Genomic DNA, 27,948 nt, shown 5'->3' on the forward strand with positions numbered 1-27,948 from the left:
AATAGCCGAGTCGATTGAGCCCTGTCTGTCTGTCCGTCTGTCCGTCCGTCCGTCCCCTTCAGCGCCTAGTGCTCAAAGACTATAAGAGCTAGAGCAACGATGTTTTGGATCCAGACTTCTGTGATATGTCACTGCTACAAAAATATTTCAAAACTTCGCCCCGCCCACTTCCGCCCCCACAAAGGACGAAAATCTGTGGCATCCACATTTTTAAAGATACGATAAAACCAAAAACGCAGAATCGGTGAGGATGACCATATCTTCTACAGTGCAAAATCTGAACCAGATCGAATAATGATTATAGCCAGAATCAAGAAAACAATTTCATTCTTTCTCGCTCTGTCTCTCTCTAACACCCAGGTTTCATGGTCGGTTTTGTCAATTGCAAAATATGAGTTCAAGGATCTCAGAACCTATAAGAGCCAGAGCAACCAAATTTGGTATCCACACTCCTGTGATATCGGACCTTGACCGTTTCGTGTCCAAATTTCGCCACACCCCCTTCCGCCCCCGCAAAGGACGAAAATCTGGGGCATCCACAAATCTCAGAGACTATTAAGGCTAGAGTAATCAAATTCCATTTGGGTTGTCCTTTTAGATCTTACTATAAAACGTATATCTCAAAATTTCGCCCCACCCCCTTCCGCCCCACAAAGGACGAAAATTTGTTGCATCCACAATATTGAGGATACGAGAAAACTAAAAACGCAGAATCATAGATAATGATCATATCTATCAGATTGCTGAATCTGAATCAGATCATTTTTATAGCCAATAGGAACAAATCAATTTGCAGTGGCTACGCAGCGCCCGACGTCACGCTCAGACTGATTTTCTGTCTCTCTCGCACGCACTCTTTGTCTTGTCGTTCAATATTAGCGGCGTCTGCCGGAGGAGAGCCATACTGACTTAGTATCGGGTATAACTGTAGAGTTGCGGTGTCCGCAGCAACTCACAACGTTCACAACATTCATACCCAGAGATAGGGCTTTCGGGATGTGGGCTGCGGGCGCCAATTGAATTTATCTGGTAACGAACTACTTGGGCTTAATCTAATTGAAATTCTCATGGTTAAACGAATGAAAACGTTTATAACAGGTTGTTGTTGCATCTACTTTCGAATATCGGACGTGGCCGAAAAGGAATTGAAGCTTTTCTGGGCCACACCAAAATCCTTGCTCCGTTCCTTTTTTTGGTTTTGGAAATTTAAAGACAAGCAACCATATATATATATATAGCATATATGCATTCATAAAGACAATCTGCTTGCGTTTTCATTTTACCTTAAACAACAATATGGGCGGCGGCTATAAATGGGAATTACTTAAAATTTTTCATTTGCTAAAACACTTTTCAACACATTTGTGCATAAATACTAAATACTATATATGTATAGAGAGAGCATATATGTATAAACGCAAGAGTGCACCTGATTGATGGAGGAAACGGAATGAGCCAAGTAATTATAACCAAAAAAACGTTGTGCGGCTGGGCAAGACGAGGATGTGGATGGTAGTAATGCGAGCACGCGCTCACATCACGGTTACATAGTGAGAAAAAAACTTAAAGAAATCACAACTTAGGCCTGGCTCTCATTGCGCCCAGGTGTTATGTTGACCTGACGATCTACCGCAGACGGGGATGGCACCTGCACTTCGGCATCGGCCACATCGTTGTACGGCGGCGGCGGTGGAATGCTCTCCATCGCATCTAGGCCTGCGTCGATCACCTCCAGATCATCATCGTCATCGGAAATGGGGCCAAGGGCGACATCACTGCGTCGCATTGGAGGCGTGTTGGCATTCACGTGCATCGTGTTGTTGTTGTTCGGCATTTCGTTGTTGTTATCCATGTTATCATTATCATCCATAATGGAGGAGAGCCACGAACAGGGGGGGCACACCAGGATTTGCTTCAGCACCGCCAGCTTCTCCGGCCTGATCCTCTTGGTAGTTGGACATGGCCACCTGATAGGATGGCGGCGGTGCCTGCTTCAAGTACTGGGCAATGGCCTCATCATAGTTGGACAACAGAGTGGTGTAGGCACGCTCCTCAGCCCCAAAGGTGCTGCCCACACCATTGATCCCGGATCCCGTCTCGAGGAAGGGAAACAATGTGCGGATATGTTGCTGACGCAGAGTCAGGTACTTGTAACAGCGCCAGACGATGCCAATGCAGTAGGCCTTCAGGAATACAATGCACACGAAAACGACGAGAACCACCACGACGAGCTCCTCAGGCGGCAGCTCCAGCAGCTTCTCGCGCCAGGGCAAGCGGTGAGACTCGGCAATGATTCGATGGATGGCCTGTAGGTAGCACAGATAGCCAGCGGCGGTGAGGCTGCAACCGGAAAGAAAGAGCTGGGGAGGTTGCCCACAAAACGATTTAAAATGATCTTACGTCGTTATGGCGAAGTCAAACAGCTGCAGACAGATGCGACGGTTTCCCCTTGATGGTTCCATAGATCATCATCAGTGTTATGGCTATCATGCAGGTGCACACCAGTCCGCCCATGTCAAAGTTCTCTACAAGCATAGAATGGAGTTCTTTCCATACATTCGTCGAAGACGGACGTGTCGCGCATTGAAGTTTCTAAATAATCGCAAAGAGCATTCTGTGTGCTTATCTCGCACGAGAATCTATTTTTAGACACTGCGTAGCGGTGTCGGTAACACGAGAACAACAAAGAACAGTAAGCGAAGTAAGCTGTCGTACAGCGGGCAAGCTTTTGCCCTCGCCCTGCGTGCAGCCGCAAACGAAGGGCAACAAAAGCTCAACTTTTCTTAGTAGCAAGAATTCTTGATGCTAGGCAATCACAAATTTGTAACAAGCAAATTTCGTGAAGTGCCAAAAAATGGACGTAGACTCACCTGATCATTCCCAGCTTAGTGATAAGCTTTCAGCGACTGATAAGATGAGGAAAATAGCTGGTGCACCTGCAGAATTCCGTGCCAGCTTGGCTAAAGACCTATATAAGGCAATTGGAACGCCTAACTACAATAGTAGCTTGATCGCAACGACTACAAGCACTATTACCACGAGCACACTATCTTTTTCAACAGGGAAATGTCCAGCGAATTACTCAATGGCAAATACCGTAACTGGCAACATATGTTCAGTACCGAGCACCTCGAGAGCTGAGGCGTCTACTTTAAGCTTAGCCAAAAAAGTATCCCAAGGAAAAGATTGTAGCTTTCAGATGCCGATGGTCTCTATTAGTAAAAAGCAAAAAAGAGCTGATAAAGTCTCAAAAACAATTAAAAAAAGTACACACCCAGCTATTCCAAAAAATCACCCATTCAAGGGCCGCCAAAATTTTACACCTGTTACTACCCCTTCAGTACCACTTCTAAATAATCGCTATGCAGCGCTATCTGAAGAAGCTGAATCTGTCATGGAACTGGACGAAGAAGAGCAACATGGGCTAGTAGCAAACGAAGCTAGCAATGAGCAGCAGCCAAGCATAGTGCCTAAGCCTCCAGCTATTTGCGTGCCGCAAGTGAATAAAATGGACAAACTCGAAGACGCCCTCAATTCTGTAATTCCAGCTGATGAGTATGACATTCGCACATCCAGATTTGGAGTTTCGCGTATATATGCAAAAAATTCCCAAGCTTTTCGAACAGTTATTGATATGCTGACGAAGCAAAACTGTGAATTCTGGCACCATCAGTTGAGAGAGGATACGCCGTACAGATTGATTATTCGAGATATCCATCCAAATGTACCAAAACACTTAATTGAGCACACTATCACCGACAAGGGTTTTACAGTCATGAACATCTACTGCCCCAGGAAGCCAAACTGGCGTAATATTGAAATAAATGAAGAGGATGATCATGAAATAAATAACTTAAAAACAAGACAGAGTATGTTCTACGTGAACCTAAAGAAAACACCAAATATTGCAGAGGCACTTAAGATTACTCAAATTGGAAGGCACAGAGTAACAGTAATTAAGGCAAAGCACAGTAAAGAATTGGTGCAGTGCTTTAGATGCCAAGATTTTGGACATACGCGAAACTACTGCCTTAAAAAGCCAGTCTGTGGAAAATGCTCTGGCGACCACTATACTGGATCAAAATCGTGCGAACTAAGTCTTAGTAACAAATCCATTTGTGCAAACTGCGGCGAAGATCACCTATCTAGCTATAAAAGTTGTTCAGTCCGAATTGAACTCAGCAAGAAGCTTAAGCCGACAGCCAGACTACCAGAAGATGGAATGCCTGCCAGTAGCAAAAATAAAAATCACCCAGTCGGATCGCAAGTCATCTCAAATGCCAATGTGAGGAGTGGGTTCTCCTATGCAGACATAACAAGACCGCGTGCAGAGAAAAATATTAACGTGAACACATTACATGACAGCTCCCGGTTGTTTAATGGTGCTGAAGATCAACATTTTAGTAGCAAATTCAAAATATTAGAAAAAGCTATAAACGACCTTAATAGTAGAATGGATCAAATGTTCAAACTAATACAGGATACGATGGAGGCAAACAAAGCCTTCCGCGACCTGGTACAGAAGCTTATTTCAAAATGAACAAGCTTCAATTAAAAATCGGATTATGGAATGCACGAGGGCTAGTCAAGAACATTGAAGAACTTAGACTTTTCCTAAATGCTAATAAAATCGATGTAATGTTGATAACAGAGACACATATGCGCCCTGGTCGGAGAGCATTCGTACCAGGATACGATCAATATTACGCTGATCATCCCAGCGGAACATCGAAAAGTGGCTCTGCTCTGTTCATACGATCGTCCATTGCCCATACTCAGAAGGAACCTATGTCCAGGATAAACATACAAGTTGCCAGCGTGAGTGTGCCGACTAATGTTGGATGCATCAAGATCTCCTCAATATACCTGCCACCCAACCAACCTTGGAGTACAACTGATTTTGAGCAACTTTTTCTTAGCCTGGGGAACAGATTCATCGCAGGCGGTGACTTTAACGCAAAGCACCCATGGTGGGGTAACGTCAGATCATGCTGTCGAGGGAAGCGATTGCAAGAGGCCATCGTCAGTAGCACATGCGAAATCCTTGCCACTGGCGAGGCAACTTTCTTCTCATACAACACTCGCCTTACACCTTCTGCTCTCGACTTTTTCATTGTCAACGGGATTGCGCAAAACAAGCTGTCAGTCGAAACTAAATATGAACTCTCCTCGGATCACCTGCCAATTGTAGCATCAGTGCATCATTCTCCTCAAATCAAAACTATGAAGCAACAAATTCTCCCTCGAGGCTCTTGCGTTGAAGTATTTCAAGCCGAACTAGATAGTAGAATCAACCTCAACACGGAAATAAGAAGTCCCGATGATATAGAAGATGCAATCTCGATATTTATGAGAAACGTAATATTGGCTGCATCTTCTGCTGCGCCTGTAAACCAATGTTCACCAAGCCAACGACGACAAGATACTCTTCCCCCAAGTGCCGTAGCTCTCCTGCGCCTGAAAAGAAGAGTAAGAAGAGAGTATGCGAGAACGGGTGATACTCGAGTTCATCAAATCTACTTGAGACTATCAAACCGTTTGCAAAAGGTACTTGCAAAAGTCAAGCAGACGAGCATTGATAACATTTTAGAAAAAGCTGGCCCCGATGCATCTTTCAACTATACTCTCTGGAAGCTTACAAGCCGATTTAAAAGAGTAGTCATGCCTAAATCGCCAATTAAAAATCCAGCAGGCGGTTGGTGCTACTCCAGTCAGCAAAAGGCTGATATCTTCGCAGACAGTTTAGAGCAAAGATTTAAGCCATTTAATCTTACGTCTGCTGTTACAAGAAGGGCCGTCGAGCTACAATTGGAAATGCCATTTCAAATGTCCTTGCCAGCAAGCCCAGTCACATTTCAAGAGGTGGTGCAGCAAATTAAGAAGCTGAAGGCCAAAAAATCCCCTGGTGAGGACCTGCTGGACAACAGGACTTTAAAACTTCTGCCTAAAAAAGCGCTGCTATTTATAGTGCTGCTCCTCAACAGCATTCTTAGGATAGGACACTTTCCTACCTGCTGGAAGATGGCGCTAATCTCCATGGTACCTAAGCCAGAAAAACAACACACAGAAGTCGATGGCTACAGACCAATTAGCCTGCTCTCAGCGCTAGGGAAGATGGCGGAAAGAATGATACTGAACCGCATCATGCAGCTTGAACCTGTAAAGAAAAGAATTCCAAAGTGGCAGTTTGGATTTAGACAAGGTCACGGCACGCCAGAACAACTTCATCGAGTGTTCAACTTCGCGCTTGATGCAATGGAGCAAAAAATGTATTCGGTAGCTGTGTTTATGGACATTCAACAAGCGTTTGACAGGGTGTGGCATGATGGCCTCCTCTTTAAGCTGAGAAACATATTGCCGCCGCAGCTATTCCAGCTGGTGAGTAGCTTTCTAATGGACAGAAGTTTTAGAGTTGTTGTAAATGGAGCAAAATCATCGAAGCGCCCAATCTGTGCAGGCGTCCCACAAGGCAGCGTTCTTGGACCAACGTTATATACCCTATATACAGCCGATATGCCTTCCTCAAGGGTAATAACTGGGTTGGACGAGGACGATGTGTTGATAGCAACCTACGCGGATGACACTGCAGTGCTGACCAGAAGTCCAAGCATAAATCTAGCTACGGAAGCTCTGCAACAATATGTGAGCAGCTTTGAGGTCTGGGCTCAGAAATGGAACATAGGCATCAACAGCAGCAAATGTGCTAATGTTACTTTTGCTACGAGAACACTTTCTTGCGGAGGCATTAATATGCTGGGCTCCACACTTACGCACAAGAGCTCGTACAAATACCTGGGTGTTGTACTCGACAGGTCACTAAATTTCAAAACCCATACTACCATGGTTCGACAGTCTGTGATGGCGAAAGCGGGAAAGATGGCGTGGCTACTTGCACCAAGAAATAAGCTATCGCTGTACAGCAAAGTCACGATATACAAGTCCATCCTCAGCCCCATATGGAAATACGCACTTCAAGTTTACGGCATCGCGTCAAAAACCAACTTAAATAAAATTAGAGTTGCTCAGTCAAAAATTCTACGACGAATATGCAATGCTCCATGGTACATACGAAACAGCGACATCGAGAGGGACCTAAAGGTTCCCAAAGTGGGCGATGTTATACAATTACATGCAGCAAGGTACTTGCAACGACTTGGTGGTCACCCTAATGCGCTAGCCAGACGTCTAATTAACCCGCCAAGGAAAAGAAGACTCAAAAGGAGTCATCCACTGGATCTCCCTACTAGATCCCTCCTATAACATCTCATTAACTTTTTGTAAATATTCTAAATAATGTATGTACCTACTCCATATATGTAACATTAAGTTTAAGTATGTATCTCCTGTGATCAATTGTTTTTCCCCTTAAATGTAAAACTAGATTAAGTTGCCACGAAAGGTAGCAGTAAACTTGTTTACAATAAAATACAAATTTTCCACATGAAAAAAAAAAAAAAAAAAGCATAGAATGAAACCGAAAACGATAATTAGTAATCCATCCACGGATCCACTCTGTGTCACTGCTTACGCTCACGCTTACGATAGTTGAGGGAATGGTCGCGGTAGGCGTAGGGCGGGTCCACTTTGCTCAGGGGCGTCGGCAAGGCCGGTGCATTGAGATCCACAGTCAATGCTGCCGCTTTCCAACTCGTCCATCATCTCGGGGTTGCGCCAGATGACCGACAGAACGCTCAGGGCCAAAATGTTGAGGAACTGCAAGTGAAGCGGAGACGGATACATGAATACTACGCTGTATTATACCATCGTATAAGCTTATGTGGGAACAATGAGCTAAGACAGGATCAATTCAATGGAATGGGTATCAAGATATATATTAAAAATTTTCACAACAAATGAATACAACGGAAACGGGTTTAGCGATGGTCAGCTGGGGCCAAGGGCTGCAACCTTTGGGTTAAGTGGTGGCAGCTGAGGCACTCGACGCCGCTCGGAGCCACTGCCGACTCCAGCGATTTCCAGTAGTGCTTGGGCTGTACCTGCAGGCGGTTGAGGTATCCAATGAACGCTTGGTCGGCTTATCCGTAAGCATCCATTCGTAGATAAGACCGAAACTCCTTGCGGTCACATACTCCTCTGGTAGCTCCAATTCAATATCGTGGGCGGTATCGCGAAACGACTGTGAGTAGCTCTGCAGAACCATGAGATGCACTGGGACCTGACATTCGCCGATTCTGACAAGGAGTAGCTTCCAGTGTCGACCACTTGTCGGATGCGGCATATCCCAAGGAGTACAGGGTGCGCTCCTTAGGCTCGCCAGCATTCGTGCGCCAGGACGGGGACGAAGGACAATTAAAAGCTGGGTTCTTGTACAGCAAGACTAGGCCATTCTCCTCGCTCTCCACGTCCCCAGAGCTGCTACTCTCATCCGTCTGCTCCTGCTCCTCTTCCACCAGGCTCTCTTCTTCGTCATAGCTCAGGGGGGTGCTCGCTGAATAGGAATCAGATTCTTCGTAATCGCTCTCTGCTCCGTGGTACATTGCACTCGAATCTTGCACAAGCTGTGTCGAATGCTTCTTCTGGAAGCGATCTCATTGGAAAGGAGCAATCATTTCAAATTGCTCTTGTGCGAAAAATGTAGATTCGAATGTTAGTTTTAATATTATTTCAAATTGACTGGGAAGCCAAATGCCAGCTCATATCGTAGGGGATAGATACAGATTCATTAAAAACATTTTTTGAACATCTCGCAGGTGTTTGGTTATTCTATGGCTTATCATGACGATGAGCTGGCAGCCGAGCTGGCAAGAGAAAAAAAACCACAACAGATAAGGAAACTTCAGTAGATTTGATTTGCGATTTGTGTGCTAATAAGTGACAGTTGAATTAACAATTCTCCAATTTATGGCGGCCTTCTATCGCGCTGTTGAAACTTTTGACCAAACAGAAAGATGTTGTATGCATATCTGAGGGGAAATGTTTGCATATCATCTGGCGAGTACGTGGATTTTTAAAAATAAATGGAACAGCTCATAGATTCGGATATCCTGGTATCTGGCGGTGACTGTTTGCACATATGGCCCGTGCTTAGACATCACATCAGGTTCAAGGCTCTGTTTTGACGGCAAATTGACCTTTAATGCGACACTTAAATGGAGGCGCATGGTTTGTTTGTTATAATTCTAATTTGGATACCTAAACGAAGTTGGATCAGTCAGATGGTCGCAAGATGACTGTATCACTATATGATGACCCAATCGGAATATTCAATTCGCGGCTATACGCTACACAAATAAATAAATAAATAAGAGCGTTTGAACAGCCGATACTCGACTCGAATTGGAGGGGTAAACAAAGAAAAGGGGAAACTGGGACCCGAAGTGGTATTAAATTGCACTTGAAGTTGATAAGAAGTGAAACGGAACACCATCGACAAGGTTTCAGAGCCCCACAGTCGCTGATGCTGCTCAAACACAAATTATGCCAATTGCTTATGCCAAGTCATGTGTAGGCGACACCTCTCCTGTAGGGGCTGTAGTAGGGGCTACTTTCAGCCGGGGGCTGGACAAAAGGCCCACCTTAGGGCTTGTGTAATCGCACTATACCGTTTACCAGTCACGGATCCGGACCGACACTTCCGTATTGGGATGCAAAGTGATGCTAAGTCCCATCTTCGCTGGCACTGTTGCCGATCAGATGACGCACGGATTGACGTCACAGGGGGAGGAAAACCCACGCAGGGAAAGTTAGACGTGTGCAGTGCGAAAGTTTTAGAGCTGCTGGATGCGTGCAGTTTTGGAGGAAATGCGCAGGCATGGTCGATTGATTTTTCCCTTCCTTGACACTGAAAAGGGTCAAAAATGAAGCGGCAACAACTTGCATGCGTGGGAATGCAGCTGTGTATACACATTTTGAGAAGCCTGCTGCAGCTGTGTGTGTGGGTGGGGTAAAGGTCAGAGGGTGGTAATTGAGTTTCTTACCAAATGCCACAATCCAATCATCAGGGTGGCCGTATGGACATGCAGACCAAAACAGCACGTAAACTCCTTCTGCTGGCGATTGCCATTGCTGCTGGTGGCGGTGCCATTGCTGTTCTTGTTGTTGCTGGGATGATGACTACGTTGCGGACCCATTTTGACGTGAATCCTTAACATTTCACGCCCCGCAGACAGAGGTGGGTGCCACAAGCTGCAACAAAAACAAATCACCAGGCATTAATTATGTTTATAATTTCACAATATACTCGTATAAGTGTATACATAAGTACACATATGCATATATAGTACATATGGCTGCGGTTACAGTCAATGTCAATGTGTGTGCCTGGGTTTATGTTGTGTGCCACTTTATTTGATGTCTGCTTAGAAATTTGCACAATTGTTTTTCATGGTTTTCTGCTTTCACTATAATTTTCGTTTAAGCACTTATTATTAAATGTACCTTTGGAGTGTTAGATGTATAAATCTAATCTAGTTGTTAAGGCAACTTGCACTGAATTCGAAATCTATCTTTTTAATTAACTGCGCAGCAGTGTGATAAAAATATACCGTGCGACCCTCAGAAATATACCAAAATATACCGTCTCATTTTAAAAATATACCGCAAATATACTGACGAATTCAAGTTCTATTATACATATTACTCGTTTCTGATATTCCGTAGAATATTTCTAGCTAGATAGATCGTTTAGCCCTGCCCACATAATTTTATATGGTTACTGATTCAACTTTCTACTTGACTGGCTTATTTTAAATACTTGCTTTTATTAGATTTTGCCTAAAAAAAAGGTTTTAGTGAATAAGGTCAAACAAAAAAAAGTTAGGGCGTAATTGTTCCTATTGCTCATAGTTTTATCCCATTGATAAATACGTTTTCTACAAGATTAACGAATTTTAAGTACTCCCATTTATTGTATTTTGACTAAAACAAGGTTTAAACAAAAAAACAGTCACAATGTTGTAACGTCAATGTTGCTGGGATTTAAAGTCGTGTTGCTTGTCAGCCTATGGCCATTTGTATACACTATTTGGTTTATTTTATATAAAGATACTGTTTTCCAAGCTGCTTTAAAGCGTAATTTAGAAAGACCATTTCTGAAAATGATATGTCTTAGTCATTACTCATTCCTGGTCTTTGTAAGGAGACCACTACCTGCAAAATATCGTTGAAATACCTTTCAAACAGAGATTGACAACAGCCCAAGGATGACCCAAGCCCAAGGATGATTTCCATGTTTTTCACAAATAGAAAAGTTCTCAGAATACACACTACTTGAATTCATAAGTGATTTTATTTAGACTATAACAAACCCTTTAAAATACAAGATGGCAAATATAACATGTACTATTCATCATCGAGTATTTCTATGGACGCATTGGGCTCATCCTCCTTTTCGTCCATACTGTCGGATTTGCTTGAGGAAGATTTGAGTTCCTCGATTTCATCCTTGAGATCCTCGATTTGCTCTTCGTACCGCCGCTTTTGTGATGCCAGCTGCAATGATACGCGATTGTTTAGTGGCAATGGAAAGGCAAACCATCTTATGTAAGGCGTACAAACCTCCAACTCGAACTCCCGCTCTGCCATCAGACGTTGCTTCACGGTCTGCTCCTCCCACTGCTTTTTGTTTGCCCGCATCAATTCTTGGTAGGTCTCCGAAAGTTCCTTTCGCAGCTTCTCCTCCAGCATCTGCATCTTCAGTACATGGTCGAACTTCAATCGATCGATCTCTTCCCGCAGGCTGTACGGTAAAAAGTGTATTATACGATGTGTTATTATGCCGAAAAGCGATGAGCTCATTAGATTTCTATACCTGATATTATCCTCCTCAATCTCTTTGACGTATTCGTACTGGGTATTCCTTTTAGAGTTGTCAAAGAAACCGGAATATCGTGTACTTTGCTGCTTTATCAAAGGCTCTTTAAAAATGATATTCTTCGCTATGGAGGCGAAGTTGAGCCCGTTCAGGTTTTCCTCATAGAACTTCTCCAGCGGTGTGACAGTCACTATCATGGCCAAGCGTTCCTTTCCGAGCAGGGCTGCTTGCAACAGCATGGTAAGCTTTGAATCGCGAAATGGTATGACGTCATTGTTTGGCTTCTTCCGTGAAGTACTGGCCGCGTCCAGACACCGCCCCAAAGTCATTAGGGAGGTGTTGATGTTTTTCGCCTCCTTGAGGCGTAACCCGATGGTGCCCGTGTTGTTTACACGCTCCGAGCCCGCAAGGTCGCAAAACTTGTACGAACATTGAGTGGTCATTCCCGAGCTGTTGTACTTCAACACATCCACGATGAAGACACAGTGGGATCTGCTAGAGTTCGCGTTCACCGAGGTCGAAGCGTAGGTGGAACGCTGCTGTCCCAGCCGCAGCAGCCGCAAGGCTTCCTCGCTGCTTCTTACGAACACAGTCGTCAGGCCCTTGATATATACTTGACCTTTATTGCAGGAGATCTTCATGGGCTTTCGCGGAACAGCACCAAGATTTTCTTGACGCGGCGGTATGCTCAATAGGTCGTATACCAGTTCATTGTAGATCTCCACAAATGATACCCAAATCATTACCGAGACGTTCGGGTCGGCCTTTGTCTCGAAGGTGTGATCCCCCTGAATCGCCTCCTTCAGTCGCTCGTGATGCCCGCCAATATCCTGGCACAAGCTAAGCAGTTTCTTGCTTATTTGCATTTCCCGCAACGTGGTCTCGTCCTGAAGGAGCTCAATGCAGCCGTTGACCAGTTTTAGTTTGGGTGAGTGGTATAAGTTTTCCATGTAGATGGTGAATATGTGCTCTAGGCCGCGGGGTATAACACCAGCAAGCACATCATCGCCTTTGTTGGAAAAAACATTATGAGCAGTTGCCCTTTGGTGCAGACAGTAAAATATCGAACATACCAAGCAATGTGTACGTTTTTCCCGAGCCTGAAGTGCCATACGTCATTATGGTAACGCATTTTTCATCCAGAATCCTGGGACCAACACAGATGTCGTAGACATCCCGCTGCCCAACGGAGCCATCGAATATAGATGTGAATCCAAAGTGCTTTTCCATTTTGTTGACATTGGTGCTGGTGTTTTCACTCATCGCGCTGGTAACCAGCACTTTTCCATCGTCTGATACCGAGTATGCTTTGGAGGCGGCACCAACGGGACGCAGACGCAAAAAGACCTGTGGCCCAGTATCCCCGACACTGCTATCTTCAGCACTCGGGACACTAGTTGCATAGTCTCCACCATTGGATGCGCACTCTGAGCCGTCTGTGCTCTCCATGGCTTCATGTATATCATCGAACAGACGCAACTTTTTCTCCGGTCTTGGTCGACAGCGCCGGTCATCGCTGGGATCTCGAGCCATGAGAAATGAGCGCTTTTCGCGCACTGGTGCTTCATACGAATCGCTCATGTTAAGGTGTGACGGTTGCCGAATATTCCAAAAGTTTTTTGCTGATTTGCAGATTTTATTTTCTTCAATTGTAGATTCGCGCTTTTTTTCAGACGCCTCTGGTAGGGTTGCCGCTTTTTTCAAATTTGTGTAGATGACAGCTACGACCAGTGATACGGTATCGAACGTTGACAGTTCGTAATATTTATATCGTGATAGTTTTTGCCAAAATTTATTGATATTTTCTATCAAATATAATTCCATAAAGACTGCAAGTTCAAGGCACACAAGACTAGAAGCATTTCCCATACAAAATATAGATGTGTCAGTACTGCGTTCAGTGTGACTGTATCCCACTGTATTGTGTGCGCCACTCTTTGTTTTTTTTTTCCCTCTGAGAGGTTGTGGGGTTGGTGCATCGCTCTGTGGAAAAGAGGAACTTGCGTACAAAATACAAATTGAAACATTTGCTTTTAAATATGAAGTGATATAGGTCCTACTATAAGACGCAGAGAAACCTGTTTTTAATTGGTGTTTTTAGCAAATAAGCAAAAGTGAACGTGGAGTGCAACTGCAGTTATATAAAATCGCGTTACTGTAACTGCACTTTTACAGTAAGTTTCCTTTTATCTTAGTGCCCACCACCGCCATTGCCTATGCCTCCCCTCGCCCCGCGAATCCTAGTTCCTATAATTTTGCGTCGTTCGATTGTTGTTTCTCCGCGTTCCTGCGCGTTGGCTGGCTGCGCGCTGTTGCAGTTTCTCAGCAAACGCACTAGTTGCCTTTCCTCCCCTGTCCCACACTTCTGCACTACGTCATACTCCGAATTCACTTTTGTCTCCTATTTATAGAGGCAGAGATAAACTGCACTCTACGAAACGCCATGGAATCAGAGAGAATTAGAGAACAAAAGCGTCCACGCGGGTGGGTGATCAGATAGATGGTGTGTGTGCTCGCCATATCAAGGTGGGGCCTATGGCGTTATCAGTGCCAAACAACAACCCGTCGTAAATAAGTGCGAATTTGGAGAGTGCCAATCAGGTTGGGATCAACCGCAACAACAGCTGTTCTTCGGTGTAATTCTATTCCACACATACATATGTATGTATACATGAGCATGTATGTTTGCTCTGGGAAGCGATCAAACTTCTAGCTGGCGTGGCTATGCGGTCTAGTCGTTTGGACATTTCTCATGCGGTTTTAGGTAGGGACGACGATCGCGCTCTCACTTCGATCGTGTGTTCGAATCCCTCCCGAGCTTGTTGGCTTCTTCGACGAAAACTCACGTTAATTAGCCGTTACTCCTTGGGCTACATTAACTTTTTCTTTTTTTTCTCCCATTTTGTTGGTTTTTCCAGTTAGGGTTTTCCCATATCATGATATTTGCAGTGTGATATCATCGCATTCAAATATAACGTCAATTGTTTAGTTTCTCTCTATCTCTCCGTTTCTCTCTGTGTGTGTGTGTGTGTGTGTATCTGCGCCTCTAACTGGTGACGTAATTTGAATCTGCTGCAATCGCCTTTCTTGTTTTGGTCTTATAAGAAATGTGTATGGCTGCGAAAACCGGTTCCCAATAGTTTACTTTTGTTTTCGGAACTGCGCCGCACCAAAACAAACCTCCATCTGCTGCTGCTCCCACCCTAACACCATTCCATATCACATCATTGAAATGTGAGTTCAAGATGCAGCTGGCTGGCTGGATAAGTCGGTTGGTTGAAGGCGACCATCGACCGTGTCTGGCCATCCATATCAATGCGAATCGCGGTGTTGTCAACACAATAAAGGTGTTGAAAGGATTAAACTCTGTATTCTTCCCATGATTGTGCAGAAGATTACTTCCATTTAGGGGTCAACAAATCACACTTCGAACCGTATTTTCAACATTCCTCTGATAGAGACAATCAGCATTGCCCAAATATGAGAGTGTGTTTCTTTATGGGCAGTGTAACCACTGGAATCAACGGCCTATAGTGGACAACGGTTAGTAGGACATATGTTTTCCTCAGAGGTCGACCAGCACGCTATCATTCCGGCTACTGTCTCGTCGGCAAAAGGGTGGTGTTCTTTTTATTTGTCTATTCTGAGACCTACGATATTTGTTTTTATATTAAAAGAGCGTGCAAGAAACTTAACGACATGTACATGTACAAGTACAATTCCAGAACCGGAGAGAAACAAAACTTTTGGCCATTAGACTTCACTTACACATATGCACACGCACGCGACACGAACGGAGAAAAAGTCGTCCTCAGCTGGAATGAAGGACCACGCCCAACCTTCCTTGGTCATAATCTGCCATCTTCCTCTATTCTTTATGACCCCTTTTCTTTAGGACTCGCTACTAGAGGGGCTGGGTATCGGAAATCAAGATCAACGTTTAAGGAGACATTATAAGTTTATTCATTAATAGCTAAAATTTAAATACATTACTAGCACTTAGTTTACCCTCTCCAAATATTTTCAATTTCCCTTAACTTAACTTCCCTGCGCTTAAACTTGGTTTTATTTTTATACCCGATACTCAAAATGAGTATTGGGGTATATTAGATTTGTGGTAAAAGTGTATGTGTGTAACGTCCAGAAGGAATCGTTTCCGACCCCATAAAGTATATATATTCTTGATCAGCATCAATAGCCGAGTCGATTGAGCCATGTCTGTCTGTCCGTCCGTCCGTCTGTCCGTCCCCTTCAGCGCCTAGTGCTCAAAGACTATAAGAGCTAGAGCAACGTTGTTTTGGATCCGGACTTCTGTGATATGTCACTGCTACAAAAAGGACGAAAATCTGTGGCATCTACATTTTTAAAGATAGTATAAAACTAAAAACTCAGAATCGTAGAAGATGACTATATCTTCTAGAGTGCAAAATCTGAACCAGATCGTATAATTATTATAGCCAGAATCAAGAAAACAATTTCATTCTTTCTCGCCTTTCTCTCTCTAACACACACGTAGCATAGGTTTTTTCTTAGAGTAAAACATTAGCGCCTAGATCTCAGAGACTACAAAAGCTAGAGCAACCAAATTTGGTATCCACACTCCTAATATATCGGACCGAGACGAGTTTGTTTCAAAATTTCGCCACACCCCCTTCCGCCCCCGCAAAGGACAAAAATCTGGGGATATTAAAAAATCTGAGAGACTATTAAGGCTAGAGTAACCAAATTTGGTATCCGCACTCCTGTTAGATCTTACTATAAAACGTATATCTCAAAATTTCGCCCCACCCCCTTCCGCCCCCACAAAGGACGAAAATCTGTTGCATCCACAATATTGAGGATACGAGAAAACTAAAAACGCAGAATCATAGATAATGATCATATCTATCAGATTGCTGAATCTGGATCAGATCAGATCATTTTTATAGCCAATAGGAACAAATCAATTTGCAGTGGCTACGCAGCGCCCGACGTCACGCTCAGACTGATTTTCTGTCTCTCTCGCACGCACTCTTCGTCTTGTCGTTCAATATTAGCGGCGTCTGCCGGAGGAGAGCCATACTGACTTAGTATCGGGTATAACTGTAGAGTTGCGGTGTCCGCAGCAACTCACAACGTTCACAACATTCATACCCAGAGACAGGGCTTTCGGGCTGTGGGCTGCGGGCGCCAATTGAATTTATCTGGTAACGAACTTCTTGGGCTTAATCTAATTGAAATTCTCATGGTTAAACGAATGAAAACGTTTATAACAGGTTGTTGTTGCATCTACTTTCGAATATCGGACGTGGCCGAAAAGGAATTGAAGCTTTTCTGGGCCACACCAAAATCCTTGCTACGGTCCTTTTTTTGGTTTTGGAAATTTAAAGACAAGCAACCATATATATATATATATAGCATATATGCATTCATAAATCGTAAAATCGTTTTACCTTAAACAACAATATGGGCGGCGGCTATAAATGGGAATTACTTAAAATTTTTAATTTGCTAAAACACTTTTCAACACATTTGTGCATAAATACATACTATATATGTATAGAGAGAGCATATATGTATAAACGCAAGAGTGCACCTGATTGATGGAGGAAACGGAATGAGCCAAGTAATGATAACCAAAAAAACGTTGTGCGGCTGGGCAAGACGAGGATGTGAATGGTAGTAATGCGAGCACGCGCTCACATCACGGTTACATAGTGAGAAAAAAACTTAAAGAAATCACAACTTAGGCCTGGCTCTCATTGCGCCCAGGTTTTATGTTGACCTGACGATCTACCGCAGACGGGGATGGCACCTGCACTTCGGCATCGGCCACATCGTTGTACGGCGGCGGCGGTGGAATGCTCTCCATCGCATCCAGGCCTGCGTCGATCACCTCCAGATCATCATCATCGGAAACAATGTGCGGATATGTTGCTGACGCAGAGTCAGGTACTTGTAACAGCGCCAGACGATGCCAATGCAGTAGGCCTTCAGGAATACAATGCACACGAAAACGACGAGAACCACCACGACGAGCTCCTCAGGCGGCAGCTCCAGCAGCTTCTCGCGCCAGGGCAAGCGGTGAGACTCGGCAATGATTCTATTGATGGCCTGTAGGTAGCACAGATAGCCAGCGGCGGTGAGGCTGCAACCGGAAAGAGCTGGGGAGGTTGCCCACAAAACGATTTAAAATTATCTTACGTCGTTATGGCGAAGTCAAACAGCTGCAGACAGATGCGACGGTTTCCCCTTGATGGTTCCATAGATCATCATCAGTGTTATGGCTATTATGCAGGTGCACACCAGTCCGCCCATGTCAAAGTTCTCTACAAGCATAGAATGAAACCGAAAACGATAATTAGTAATCCATCCACGGATCCACTCTGTGTCACTGCTTACGCTCACGCTTACGATAGTTGAGGGAATGGTCGCGGTAGGCGTAGGGCGGGTCCACTTTGCTCAGGGGCGTCGGCAAGGCCGGTGCATTGAGATCCACAGTGTAGTCAATGCTGCCGCTTTCCAACTCGTCCATCATCTCGGGGTTGCGCCAGATGACCGCCAGAACGCTCAGGGCCAAAATGTTGAGGAACTGCAAGTGAAGCGGAGACGGATACATGAATACTACGCTGTATTATACCATCGTATAAGCTTATGTGGGAACAATGAGCTAAGACAGGATCAATTCAATGGAATGGGTATCAAGATATATATTAAAAATTTTCACAACAAATGAATACAACGGAAACGGGTTTAGCGATGGTCAGCTGGGGCCAAGGGCTGCAACCTTTGGGTTAAGTGGTGGCAGCTGAGGCACTCGACGCCGCTCGGAGCCACTGCCGACTCCAGCGATTTCCAGTAGTGCTTGGGCTGTACCTGCAGGCGGTTGAGGTATCCAATGAACGCTTGGTAGGAAAAGTCCAGTGCTAACTTGCAGTTAATGCGATGGTGATGGCTGCAGGCGGGGTCGAAGATCCAAGATCTTGGCTCTGGTATGCTCATGGCAGATTTGAGGAGGTGATTTTTGAACCCCTCTTGATCGGCGCCGTAGTAGATTCGCGTGGTTGTGTAGGCAATGCCATCGTGGATCAGCTGACGCACAGTCGGGTCAGTGACAACCCTCAGCACTTCCAAGGAAGATAATTCCGGATTTTGGAGTCGTACTAAATGCCACGGCGCGATCAAAGCAAAACGTACACAAGATGAGACCTCTTTTACCTTGTCCTGGAGCTGAGGCCACCGGCAATTCAACCAGCGCACTGCAGACATTAGGACCTCCAGCTCCGAGTTGACACCGAGCATACGCGAGCATACAGAAGAAGGAGCGGCTTCAGCGGCAGAAGGAGAAACTCCTCAGAGGCCACAAGTGTCAGAAAGAACTTTGAAATACGCAGAAGGAAACGTCGCTGAGATCGCTCCATGTTCAGGCGCCTCGCCTCCACGTACAGCAATGCAGCTGCGTTCTCTTTGCAACCATGATCTTCAAGAACTATGCCGCTCGAAGGACCTCCAGCAGGCCCAATCGGGGCAGGAGCGGCTTGTCCGTAAGCATCCATTCGTAGATAAGACCGAAACTCCTTGCGGTCACATACTCCTCTGGTAGCTCCAATTCAATATCGTGGGCGGTATCGCGAAACGACTGTGAGTAGCTCTGCAGAACCATGAGATGCACTGGGAACTGACATTCGCCGATTCTGACAAGGAGTAGCTTCCAGTGTCGACCACTTGTCGGATGCGGCATATCCCAAGGAGTACAGGGTGCGCTCCTTAGGCTCGCCAGCATTCGTGCGCCAGGACGGGGACGAAGGACAATTAAAAGCTGGGTTCTTGTACAGCAAGACTAGGCCATTCTCCTCGCTCTCCACGTCCCCAGAGCTGCTACTCTCATCCGTCTGCTCCTGCTCCTCTTCCACCAGGCTCTCTTCTTCGTCATAGCTCAGGGGGGTGCTCGCTGAATAGGAATCAGATTCTTCGTAATCGCTCTCTGCTCCGTGGTACATTGCACTCGAATCTTGCACAAGCTGTGTCGAATGCTTCTTCTGGAAGCGATCTCATTGGAAAGGAGAAATCATTTCAAATTGCTCTTGTGCGAAAAATGTAGATTCGAATGTTAGTTTTAATATTATTTCAAAATGACTGGGAAGGCAAATGCCAGCTCATATCGTAGGGGATAGATACAGATTCATTAAACACATTTTTTGAACATCTCGCAGGTGTTTGGGTATTCTATGGCTTATCATGACGATGAGCTGGCAGCCGAGCTGGCAAGAGAAAAAAACCACAACAGATAAGGAAACTTCAGTAGATTTGATTTGCGATTTGTTTGCTAATAAGTGACAGTTGAATTAACAATTCTCCAAATAATGGCGGCCTTCTATCGCGCTGTTGAAACTGTTGACCGAACAGAAAGATGTTGTATGCATATCTGAGGGGAAATGTTTGCATATCATCTGGCGAGTACGTGGATTTTTAAAAATAAATGGAACAGCTCCTATCTGGCGGTGACTGTTTGCACATATGGCCCGTGCTTAGACATCACATCAGGTTCAAGGCTCTGTTTTGACGGCAAATTGACCTTTAATGCGACACTTAAATGGAGGCGCATGGTTTGTTTGTTATAATTCTAATTTGGATACCTAAACGAAGTTGGATCAGTCAGATGGTCGCAAGATGACTGTATCACTATATGATGACCCAATCGGAATATTCAATTCGCGGCTATACGCTACACAAATAAATAAATAAATAAGAGCGTTTGAACAGCCGATACTCGACTCGAATTGGAGGGGTAAACAAAGAAAAGGGGAAACTGGGACCCGAAGTGGTGAAACGGAACACCATCGACAAGGTTTCAGAGCCCCACAGTCGCTGATGCTGCTCAAACACAAATTATGCCAATTGCTTATGCCAAGTCATGTGTAGGCGACACCTCTCCACAATGGGCTGTAGTAGGGGCTACTTTCAGCCGGGGGCTGGACAAAAGCCCACCTTAGGGCTTGTGTAATCGCACTATACCGTTTGCCAGTCACGGATCCGGACCGACACTTCCGTATTGGGATGCAAAGTGATGCTAAGTCCCATCTTCGCTGGCACTGTTGCCGATCAGATGACGCACGGATTGACGTCACAGGGGGAGGAAAACCCACGCAGGGAAAGTTAGACGTGTGCAGTGCGAAAGTTTTAGAGCTGCTGGATGCGTGCAGTTTTGGAGGAACTGCGCAGGCATGGTCGATTGATTTTTCCCTTTCTTGACACTGAAAAGGGTCAAAAATGAAGCGGCAACAACTTGCATGCGTGGGAATGCAGCTGTGTATACACATTTTGAGAAGCCTGCTGCAGCTGTGTGTGTGGGTGGGGTAAAGGTCAGAGGGTGGTAATTGAGTTTCTTACCAAATGCCACAATCCAATCATCAGGGTGGCCGTATGGACATGCAGACCAAAACAGCACGTAAACTCCTTCTGCTGGCGATTGCCATTGCTGCTGGTGGCGGTGCCATTGCTGTTGTTGTTGTTGCTGGGATGATGACTACGTTGCGGACCCATTTTGACGTGAATCCTTAACATTTCACGCCCCGCAGACAGAGGTGGGTGCCACAAGCTGCAACAAAAACAAATCACCAGGCATTAATTTTGTTTATAATTTCACAATATACTCGTATAAGTGTATACATAAGTACACATATGCATATATAGTACATATGGCTGCGGTTACAGTCAATGTCAATGTGTGTGCCTGGGTTTATGTTGTGTGCCACTTTATTTGATGTCTGCTTAGAAATTTGCACAATTGTTTTTCATGGTTTTCTGCTTTCACTATAATTTTCGTTTAAGCACTTATTATTAAATGTACCTTTGGAGTGTTAGATGTATAAATCTAATCTAGTTGTAATCTATCTTTTTAATGAACTGCGCAGCAGTGTGATAAAAATATACCGTGCGACCCTCAGAAATATACCGAAATATACCGTCTCATTTTAAAAATATACCGCAAATATACTGACGAATTCAAGTTCTATTATACATATTACTCGTTTCTGATATTCCGTAGAATATTTCTAGCTAGATAGATTGTTTAGCCCTGCCCACATAATTTTATATGGTTACTGATTCAACTTTCTACTTGACTGGCTTATTTTAAATACTTGCTTTTATTAGATTTTGCCTAAAAAAAAGGTTTTAGTGAAAAAGGTCAAACAAAAAAAAGTTAGGGCGTAATTGTTCCTATTGCTCATAGTTTTATCCCATTGATAAATACATTTTCTACAAGATTAACGAATTTTAAGTACTCCCATTTATTGTATTTTGACTAAAACAAGGTTTAAACAAAAAAAAACAGTCACAATGTTGTAACGTCAATGTTGCTGGTATTTAAAGTCGTGTTGCTTGTCAGCCTATGGCCATTTGTATACACTATTTGGTTTATTTTATATAAAGATACTGTTTTCCAAGCTGCTTTAAAGCGTAATTTAGAAAGACCATTTCTGAAAATGATATGTCTTAGTCGTTACTCATTCCTGGTCTTTGTAAGGAGACCACTACCTGCAAAATATCGTTGAAATACCTTTCAAACAGAGATTGACAACAGCCCAAGGATGACCCAAGCCCAAGGATGATTTCCATGTTTTTCACAAATAGAAAAGTTCTCAGAATACACACTACTTGAATTCATAAGTGATTTTATTTAGACTATAACAAACCCTTAAAAATACAAGATGGCAAATATAACATGTACTATTCATCATCGAGTATTTCTATGGACGCATTGGGCTCATCCTCCTTTTCGTCCATACTGTCGGATTTGCTTGAGGAAGATTTGAGTTCCTCGATTTCATCCTTGAGATCCTCGATTCGCTCTTCGTACCGCCGCTTTTGTGATGCCAGCTGTAATGATACGCGATTGTTTAGTGGCAATGGAAAGGCAAACCATTTTATGTAAGGCGTACAAACCTTAAACTCGAACTCCCGCTCTGCCATCAGACGTTGCTTCACGGTCTGCTCCTCCCACTGCTTGTTTGCCCGCATCAATTCTTGGTAGGTCTCCGAAAGTTCCTTTCGCAGCTTCTCCTCCAGCATCTGCATCTTCAGATCTCTTCGCGCAGGCTGTACGGTAAAAAGTGTATTATACGATGTGTTATTATGCCGAAAAGCGATGAGCTCATTAGATTTCTATACCTGATATTATCCTCCTCAATCTCTTTGACGTATTCGTACTGGGTATTCCTTTTAGAGTTGTCAAAGAAACCGGAATATCGTGTACTATGCTGCTTTATCAAAGGCTCTTTAAAAATGATATTCTTCGCTATGGAGGCGAAGTTGAGCACGTTCAGGTTTTCCTCATAGAACTTCTCCAGCGGTGTGACAGTCACTATCATGGCCAAGCGTTCCTTTCCGAGCAGGGCTGCTTGCAACAGCATGGTAAGCTTTGAATCGCGAAATGGTATGACGTCATTGTTTGGCTTCTTCCGTGAAGTACTGGCCGCGTCCAGACACCGCCCCAAAGTCATTAGGGAGGTGTTGATGTTTTTCGCCTCCTTGAGGCGTAACCCGATGGTGCCCGTGTTGTTTACACGCTCCGAGCCCGCAAGGTCGCAAAACTTGTACGAACATTGGTGGTCATTCCCGAGCTGTTGTACTTCAACACATCCACGATGAAGACACAGTGGGATCTGCTAGAGTTCGCGTTCACCGAGGTCGAAGCGTAGGTGGAACGCTGCTGTCCCAGCCGCAGCAGCCGCAAGGCTTCCTCGCTGCTTCTTACGAACACAGTCGTCAGGCCCTTGATATATACTTGACCTTTATTGCAGGAGATCTTCATGGGCTTTCGCGGAACAGCACCAAGATTTTCTTGACGCGGCGGTATGCTCAATAGGTCGTATACCAGTTCATTGTAGATCTCCACAAATGATACCCAAATCATTACCGAGACGTTCGGGTCGGCCTTTGTCTCGAAGGTGTGATCCCCCTGAATCGCCTCCTTCAGTCGCTCGTGATGCCCGCCAATATCCTGGCACAAGCTAAGCAGTTTCTTGCTTATTTGCATTTCCCGCAACGTGGTCTCGTCCTGAAGGAACTCAATGCAGCCGTTGACCAGTTTTAGTTTGGGTGAGTGGTATAAGTTTTCCATGTAGATGGTGAATATGTGCTCTAGGCCGCGGGGTATAACACCAGCAAGCACATCATCGCCCTTTTTGGAAAAAACATTATGAGCAGTTGCCCTTTGGTGCAGACAGTAAAATATCGAACATACCAAGCATTGTGTACGTTTTTCCCGAGCCTGAAGTGCCATACGTCATTATGGTAACGCGATTGCCATTGCTGCTGGTGGCGGTTCCATTGCTGTTGTTGTTGTTGCTGGGATGATGACTACGTTGCGGACCCATTTTGACGTGAATCCTTAACATTTCACGCCCCGCAGACAGAGGTGGGTGCCACAAGCTGCAACAAAAACAAATCACCAGGCATTAATTTTGTTTATAATTTCACAATATACTCGTATAAGTGTATACATAAGTACACATATGCATATATAGTACATATGGCTGCGGTTACAGTCAATGTCAATGTGTGTGCCTGGGTTTATGTTGTGTGCCACTTTATTTGATGTCTGCTTAGAAATTTGCACAATTGTTTTTCATGGTTTTCTGCTTTCACTATAATTTTCGTTTAAGCACTTATTATTAAATGTACCTTTGGAGTGTTAGAGGTATAAATCTAATCTAGTTGTTAATGCAACTTGCACTGAATTCGAAATCTATCTTTTTAATGAACTGCGCAGCAGTGTGATAAAAATATACCGTGCGACCCTCAGAAATATACCGAAATATACCGTCTCATTTAAAAATATACCGCAAATATACTGACGAATTCAAGTTCTATTATACATATTACTCGTTTCTGATATTCCGTAGAATATTTCTAGCTAGATAGATTGTTTAGCCCTGCCCACATAATTTTATATGGTTACTGATTCAACTTTCTACTTGACTGGCTTATTTTAAATACTTGCTTTTATTAGATTTTGCCTAAAAAAAAGGTTTTAGTGAAAAAGGTCAAACAAAAAAAAGTTAGGGCGTAATTGTTCCTATTGCTCATAGTTTTATCCCATTGATAAATACATTTTCTACAAGATTAACGAATTTTAAGTACTCCCATTTATTGTATTTTGACTAAAACAAGGTTTAAACAAAAAAACAGTCACAATGTTGTAACGTCAATGTTGCTGGTATTTAAAGTCGTGTTGCTTGTCAGCCTATGGCCATTTGTATACACTATTTGGTTTATTTTATATAAAGATACTGTTTTCCAAGCTGCTTTAAAGCGTAATTTAGAAAGACCATTTCTGAAAATGATATGTCTTAGTCGTTACTCATTCCTGGTCTTTGTAAGGAGACCACTACCTGCAAAATATCGTTGAAATACCTTTCAAACAGAGATTGACAACAGCCCAAGGATGACCCAAGCCCAAGGATGATTTCCATGTTTTTCACAAATAGAAAAGTTCTCAGAATACACACTACTTGAATTCATAAGTGATTTTATTTAGACTATAACAAACCCTTAAAAATACAAGATGGCAAATATAACATGTACTATTCATCATCGAGTATTTCTATGGACGCATTGGGCTCATCCTCCTTTTCGTCCATACTGTCGGATTTGCTTGAGGAAGATTTGAGTTCCTCGATTTCATCCTTGAGATCCTCGATTCGCTCTTCGTACCGCCGCTTTTGTGATGCCAGCTGTAATGATACGCGATTGTTTAGTGGCAATGGAAAGGCAAACCATTTTATGTAAGGCGTACAAACCTTAAACTCGAACTCCCGCTCTGCCATCAGACGTTGCTTCACGGTCTGCTCCTCCCACTGCTTGTTTGCCCGCATCAATTCTTGGTAGGTCTCCGAAAGTTCCTTTCGCAGCTTCTCCTCCAGCATCTGCATCTTCAGATCTCTTCGCGCAGGCTGTACGGTAAAAAGTGGATTATACGATGTGTTATTATGCCGAAAAGCGATGAGCTCATTAGATTTCTATACCTGATATTATCCTCCTCAATCTCTTTGACGTATTCGTACTGGGTATTCCTTTTAGAGTTGTCAAAGAAACCGGAATATCGTGTACTATGCTGCTTTATCAAAGGCTCTTTAAAAATGATATTCTTCGCTATGGAGGCGAAGTTGAGCACGTTCAGGTTTTCCTCATAGAACTTCTCCAGCGGTGTGACAGTCACTATCATGGCCAAGCGTTCCTTTCCGAGGAGGGCTGCTTGCAACAGCATGGTAAGCTTTGAATCGCGAAATGGTATGACGTCATTGTTTGGCTTCTTCCGTGAAGTACTGGCCGCGTCCAGACACCGCCCCAAAGTCATTAGGGAGGTGTTGATGTTTTTCGCCTCCTTGAGGCGTAACCCGATGGTGCCCGTGTTGTTTACACGCTCCGAGCCCGCAAAGTAGCAAAACTTGTACGAACATTGAGTGGTCATTCCCGAGCTGTTGTACTTCAACACATCCACGATGAAGACACAGTGGGATCTGCTAGAGTTCGCGTTCACCGAGGTCGAAGCGTAGGTGGAACGCTGCTGTCCCAGCCGCAGCAGCCGCAAGGCTTCCTCGCTGCTTCTTACGAACACAGTCGTCAGGCCCTTGATATATACTTGACCTTTATTACAGGAGATCTTCATGGGCTTTCGCGGAACAGCACCAAGATTTTCTTGACGCGGCGGTATGCTCAATAGGTCGTATACCAGTTCATTGTAGATCTCCACAAATGATACCCAAATCATTACCGAGACGTTCGGGTCGGCCTTTGTCTCGAAGGTGTGATCCCCCTGAATCGCCTCCTTCAGTCGCTCGTGATGCCCGCCAATATCCTGGCACAAGCTAAGCAGTTTCTTGCTTATTTGCATTTCCCGCAACGTGGTCTCGTCCTGAAGGAACTCAATGCAGCCGTTGACCAGTTTTAGTTTGGGTGAGTGGTATAAGTTTTCCATGTAGATGGTGAATATGTGCTCTAGGCCGCGGGGTATAACACCAGCAAGCACATCATCGCCTTTGTTGGAAAAAACATTATGAGCAGTTGCCCTTTGGTGCAGACAGTAAAATATCGAACATACCAAGCATTGTGTACGTTTTTCCCGAGCCTGAAGTGCCATACGTCATTATGGTAACGCATTTTTCATCCAGAATCCTGGGACCAACACAGATGTCGTAGACATCCCGCTGCCCAACGGAGCCATCGAATATAGATGTGAATCCAAAGTGCTTTTCCATTTTGTTGACATTGGTGCTGGTGTTTTCACTCATCGCGCTGGTAACCAGCACTTTTCCATCGTCTGATACCGAGTATGCTTTGGAGGCGGCACCAACGGGACGCAGACGCAAAAAGACCTGTGGCCCAGTATCCCCGACACTGCTATCTTCAGCACTCGGGACACTAGTTGCATAGTCTCCACCATTGGATGCGTACTCTGAGCCGTCTGTGCTCTCCATGGCTTCATGTATATCATCGAACAGACGCAACTTTTTCTCCGGTCTTGGTCGACAGCGCCGGTCATTGCTGGGATCTCGAGCCATGAGAAATGAGCGCTTTTCGCGCACTGGTGCTTCATACGAATCGCTCATGTTAAGGTGTGACGGTTGCCGAATATTCCAAAAGTTTATTGCTGATTTGCAGATTTTATTTTCTTCAATTGTAGATTCGCGCTTTTTTTCAGACGCCTCTGGTAGGGTTGCCGCTTTTTTCAAATTTGTGTAGATGACAGCTACGACCAGTGATACGGTATCGAACGTTGACAGTTCGTAATATTTATATCGTGATAGTTTTTGCCAAAATTTATTGATATTTTCTATCAAATATAATTCCATAAAGACTGCAAGTTCAAGGCACACAAGACTAGAAGCATTTCCCATACAAAATATAGATGTGTCAGTTCATACATCGAATATGTACCAAACGAATTTACAGCGTACGCTCCCAGGTCTTCGGTTGCTGCGTTCAGTGTGACTGTATCCCACTGTATTGTGTGCGCCACTCTTTGTTTTTTTTTTTCCCTCTGAGAGGTTGTGGGGTTGGTGCATCGCTCTGTGGAAAAGAGGAACTTGCGTACAAAATACAAATAGAAACATTTGCTTTTAAATATGAAGTGATATAGGTCCTACTATAAGACGCAGAGAAACCTGTTTTTAATTGGTGTTTTTAGCAAA

The 27,948-nt window shown here is 44.2% G+C and overlaps 2 protein-coding genes, 1 long non-coding RNA gene and 3 pseudogenes across 5 annotated transcripts in view; 1 reads left to right on the plus strand and 5 right to left on the minus strand.

Moving 5' to 3' along the window:
* The window catches only part of LOC117194122, a 38,138-nt gene extending 22,702 nt beyond the window's left edge, over positions 1-15,436 (plus strand). The window contains exon 3 of the long non-coding RNA XR_004474747.1: positions 13,429-15,436. This is a non-coding gene — a long non-coding RNA (uncharacterized LOC117194122). The remainder of the gene's footprint in view (positions 1-13,428) is intronic.
* Positions 1,048-10,509, minus strand: LOC117194112 (annotated as a pseudogene).
* LOC117194119 (kinesin-like protein subito) lies at positions 11,227-13,618 on the minus strand. The gene is made up of 4 exons (XM_033398762.1): positions 12,847-13,618; positions 11,771-12,782; positions 11,518-11,698; positions 11,227-11,451 (listed from the first exon to the last, which is right to left on the minus strand). Exons 1-4 carry the CDS (start codon positions 13,595-13,597, stop codon positions 11,302-11,304), a joined length of 2,094 nt encoding a protein of 697 aa, XP_033254653.1. The 5' UTR covers positions 13,598-13,618; the 3' UTR covers positions 11,227-11,301.
* Positions 11,582-27,756, minus strand: LOC117194108 (kinesin-like protein subito). 3 transcript variants are annotated; one of them, XM_033398749.1, is made up of 4 exons: positions 26,859-27,755; positions 25,783-26,794; positions 25,690-25,710; positions 11,582-11,652 (listed from the first exon to the last, which is right to left on the minus strand). In XM_033398749.1, exons 1-3 carry the CDS (start codon positions 27,652-27,654, stop codon positions 25,692-25,694), a joined length of 1,827 nt encoding a protein of 608 aa, XP_033254640.1. In that variant the 5' UTR covers positions 27,655-27,755; the 3' UTR covers positions 11,582-11,652; positions 25,690-25,691. The 3 variants fall into 3 exon arrangements, with proteins under 3 accessions (XP_033254640.1, XP_033254641.1, XP_033254639.1); XM_033398750.1 differs by lacking the exon at positions 11,582-11,652 and adding an exon at positions 25,270-25,491 and having other exon boundaries at positions 25,558-25,697; positions 25,736-26,794; positions 26,859-27,756; XM_033398748.1 differs by lacking the exon at positions 11,582-11,652 and having other exon boundaries at positions 25,596-25,710.
* LOC117194121 lies at positions 17,318-21,350 on the minus strand (annotated as a pseudogene).
* Positions 22,412-24,275, minus strand: LOC117194120 (annotated as a pseudogene).
* Positions 27,757-27,948: the final 192 nt, after the last annotated feature.

Source organism: Drosophila miranda, assembly GCF_003369915.1.
Source record: "Drosophila miranda strain MSH22 chromosome Y unlocalized genomic scaffold, D.miranda_PacBio2.1 Contig_Y2_pilon, whole genome shotgun sequence".
Lineage (NCBI taxonomy): Eukaryota > Metazoa > Arthropoda > Insecta > Diptera > Drosophilidae > Drosophila > Drosophila miranda.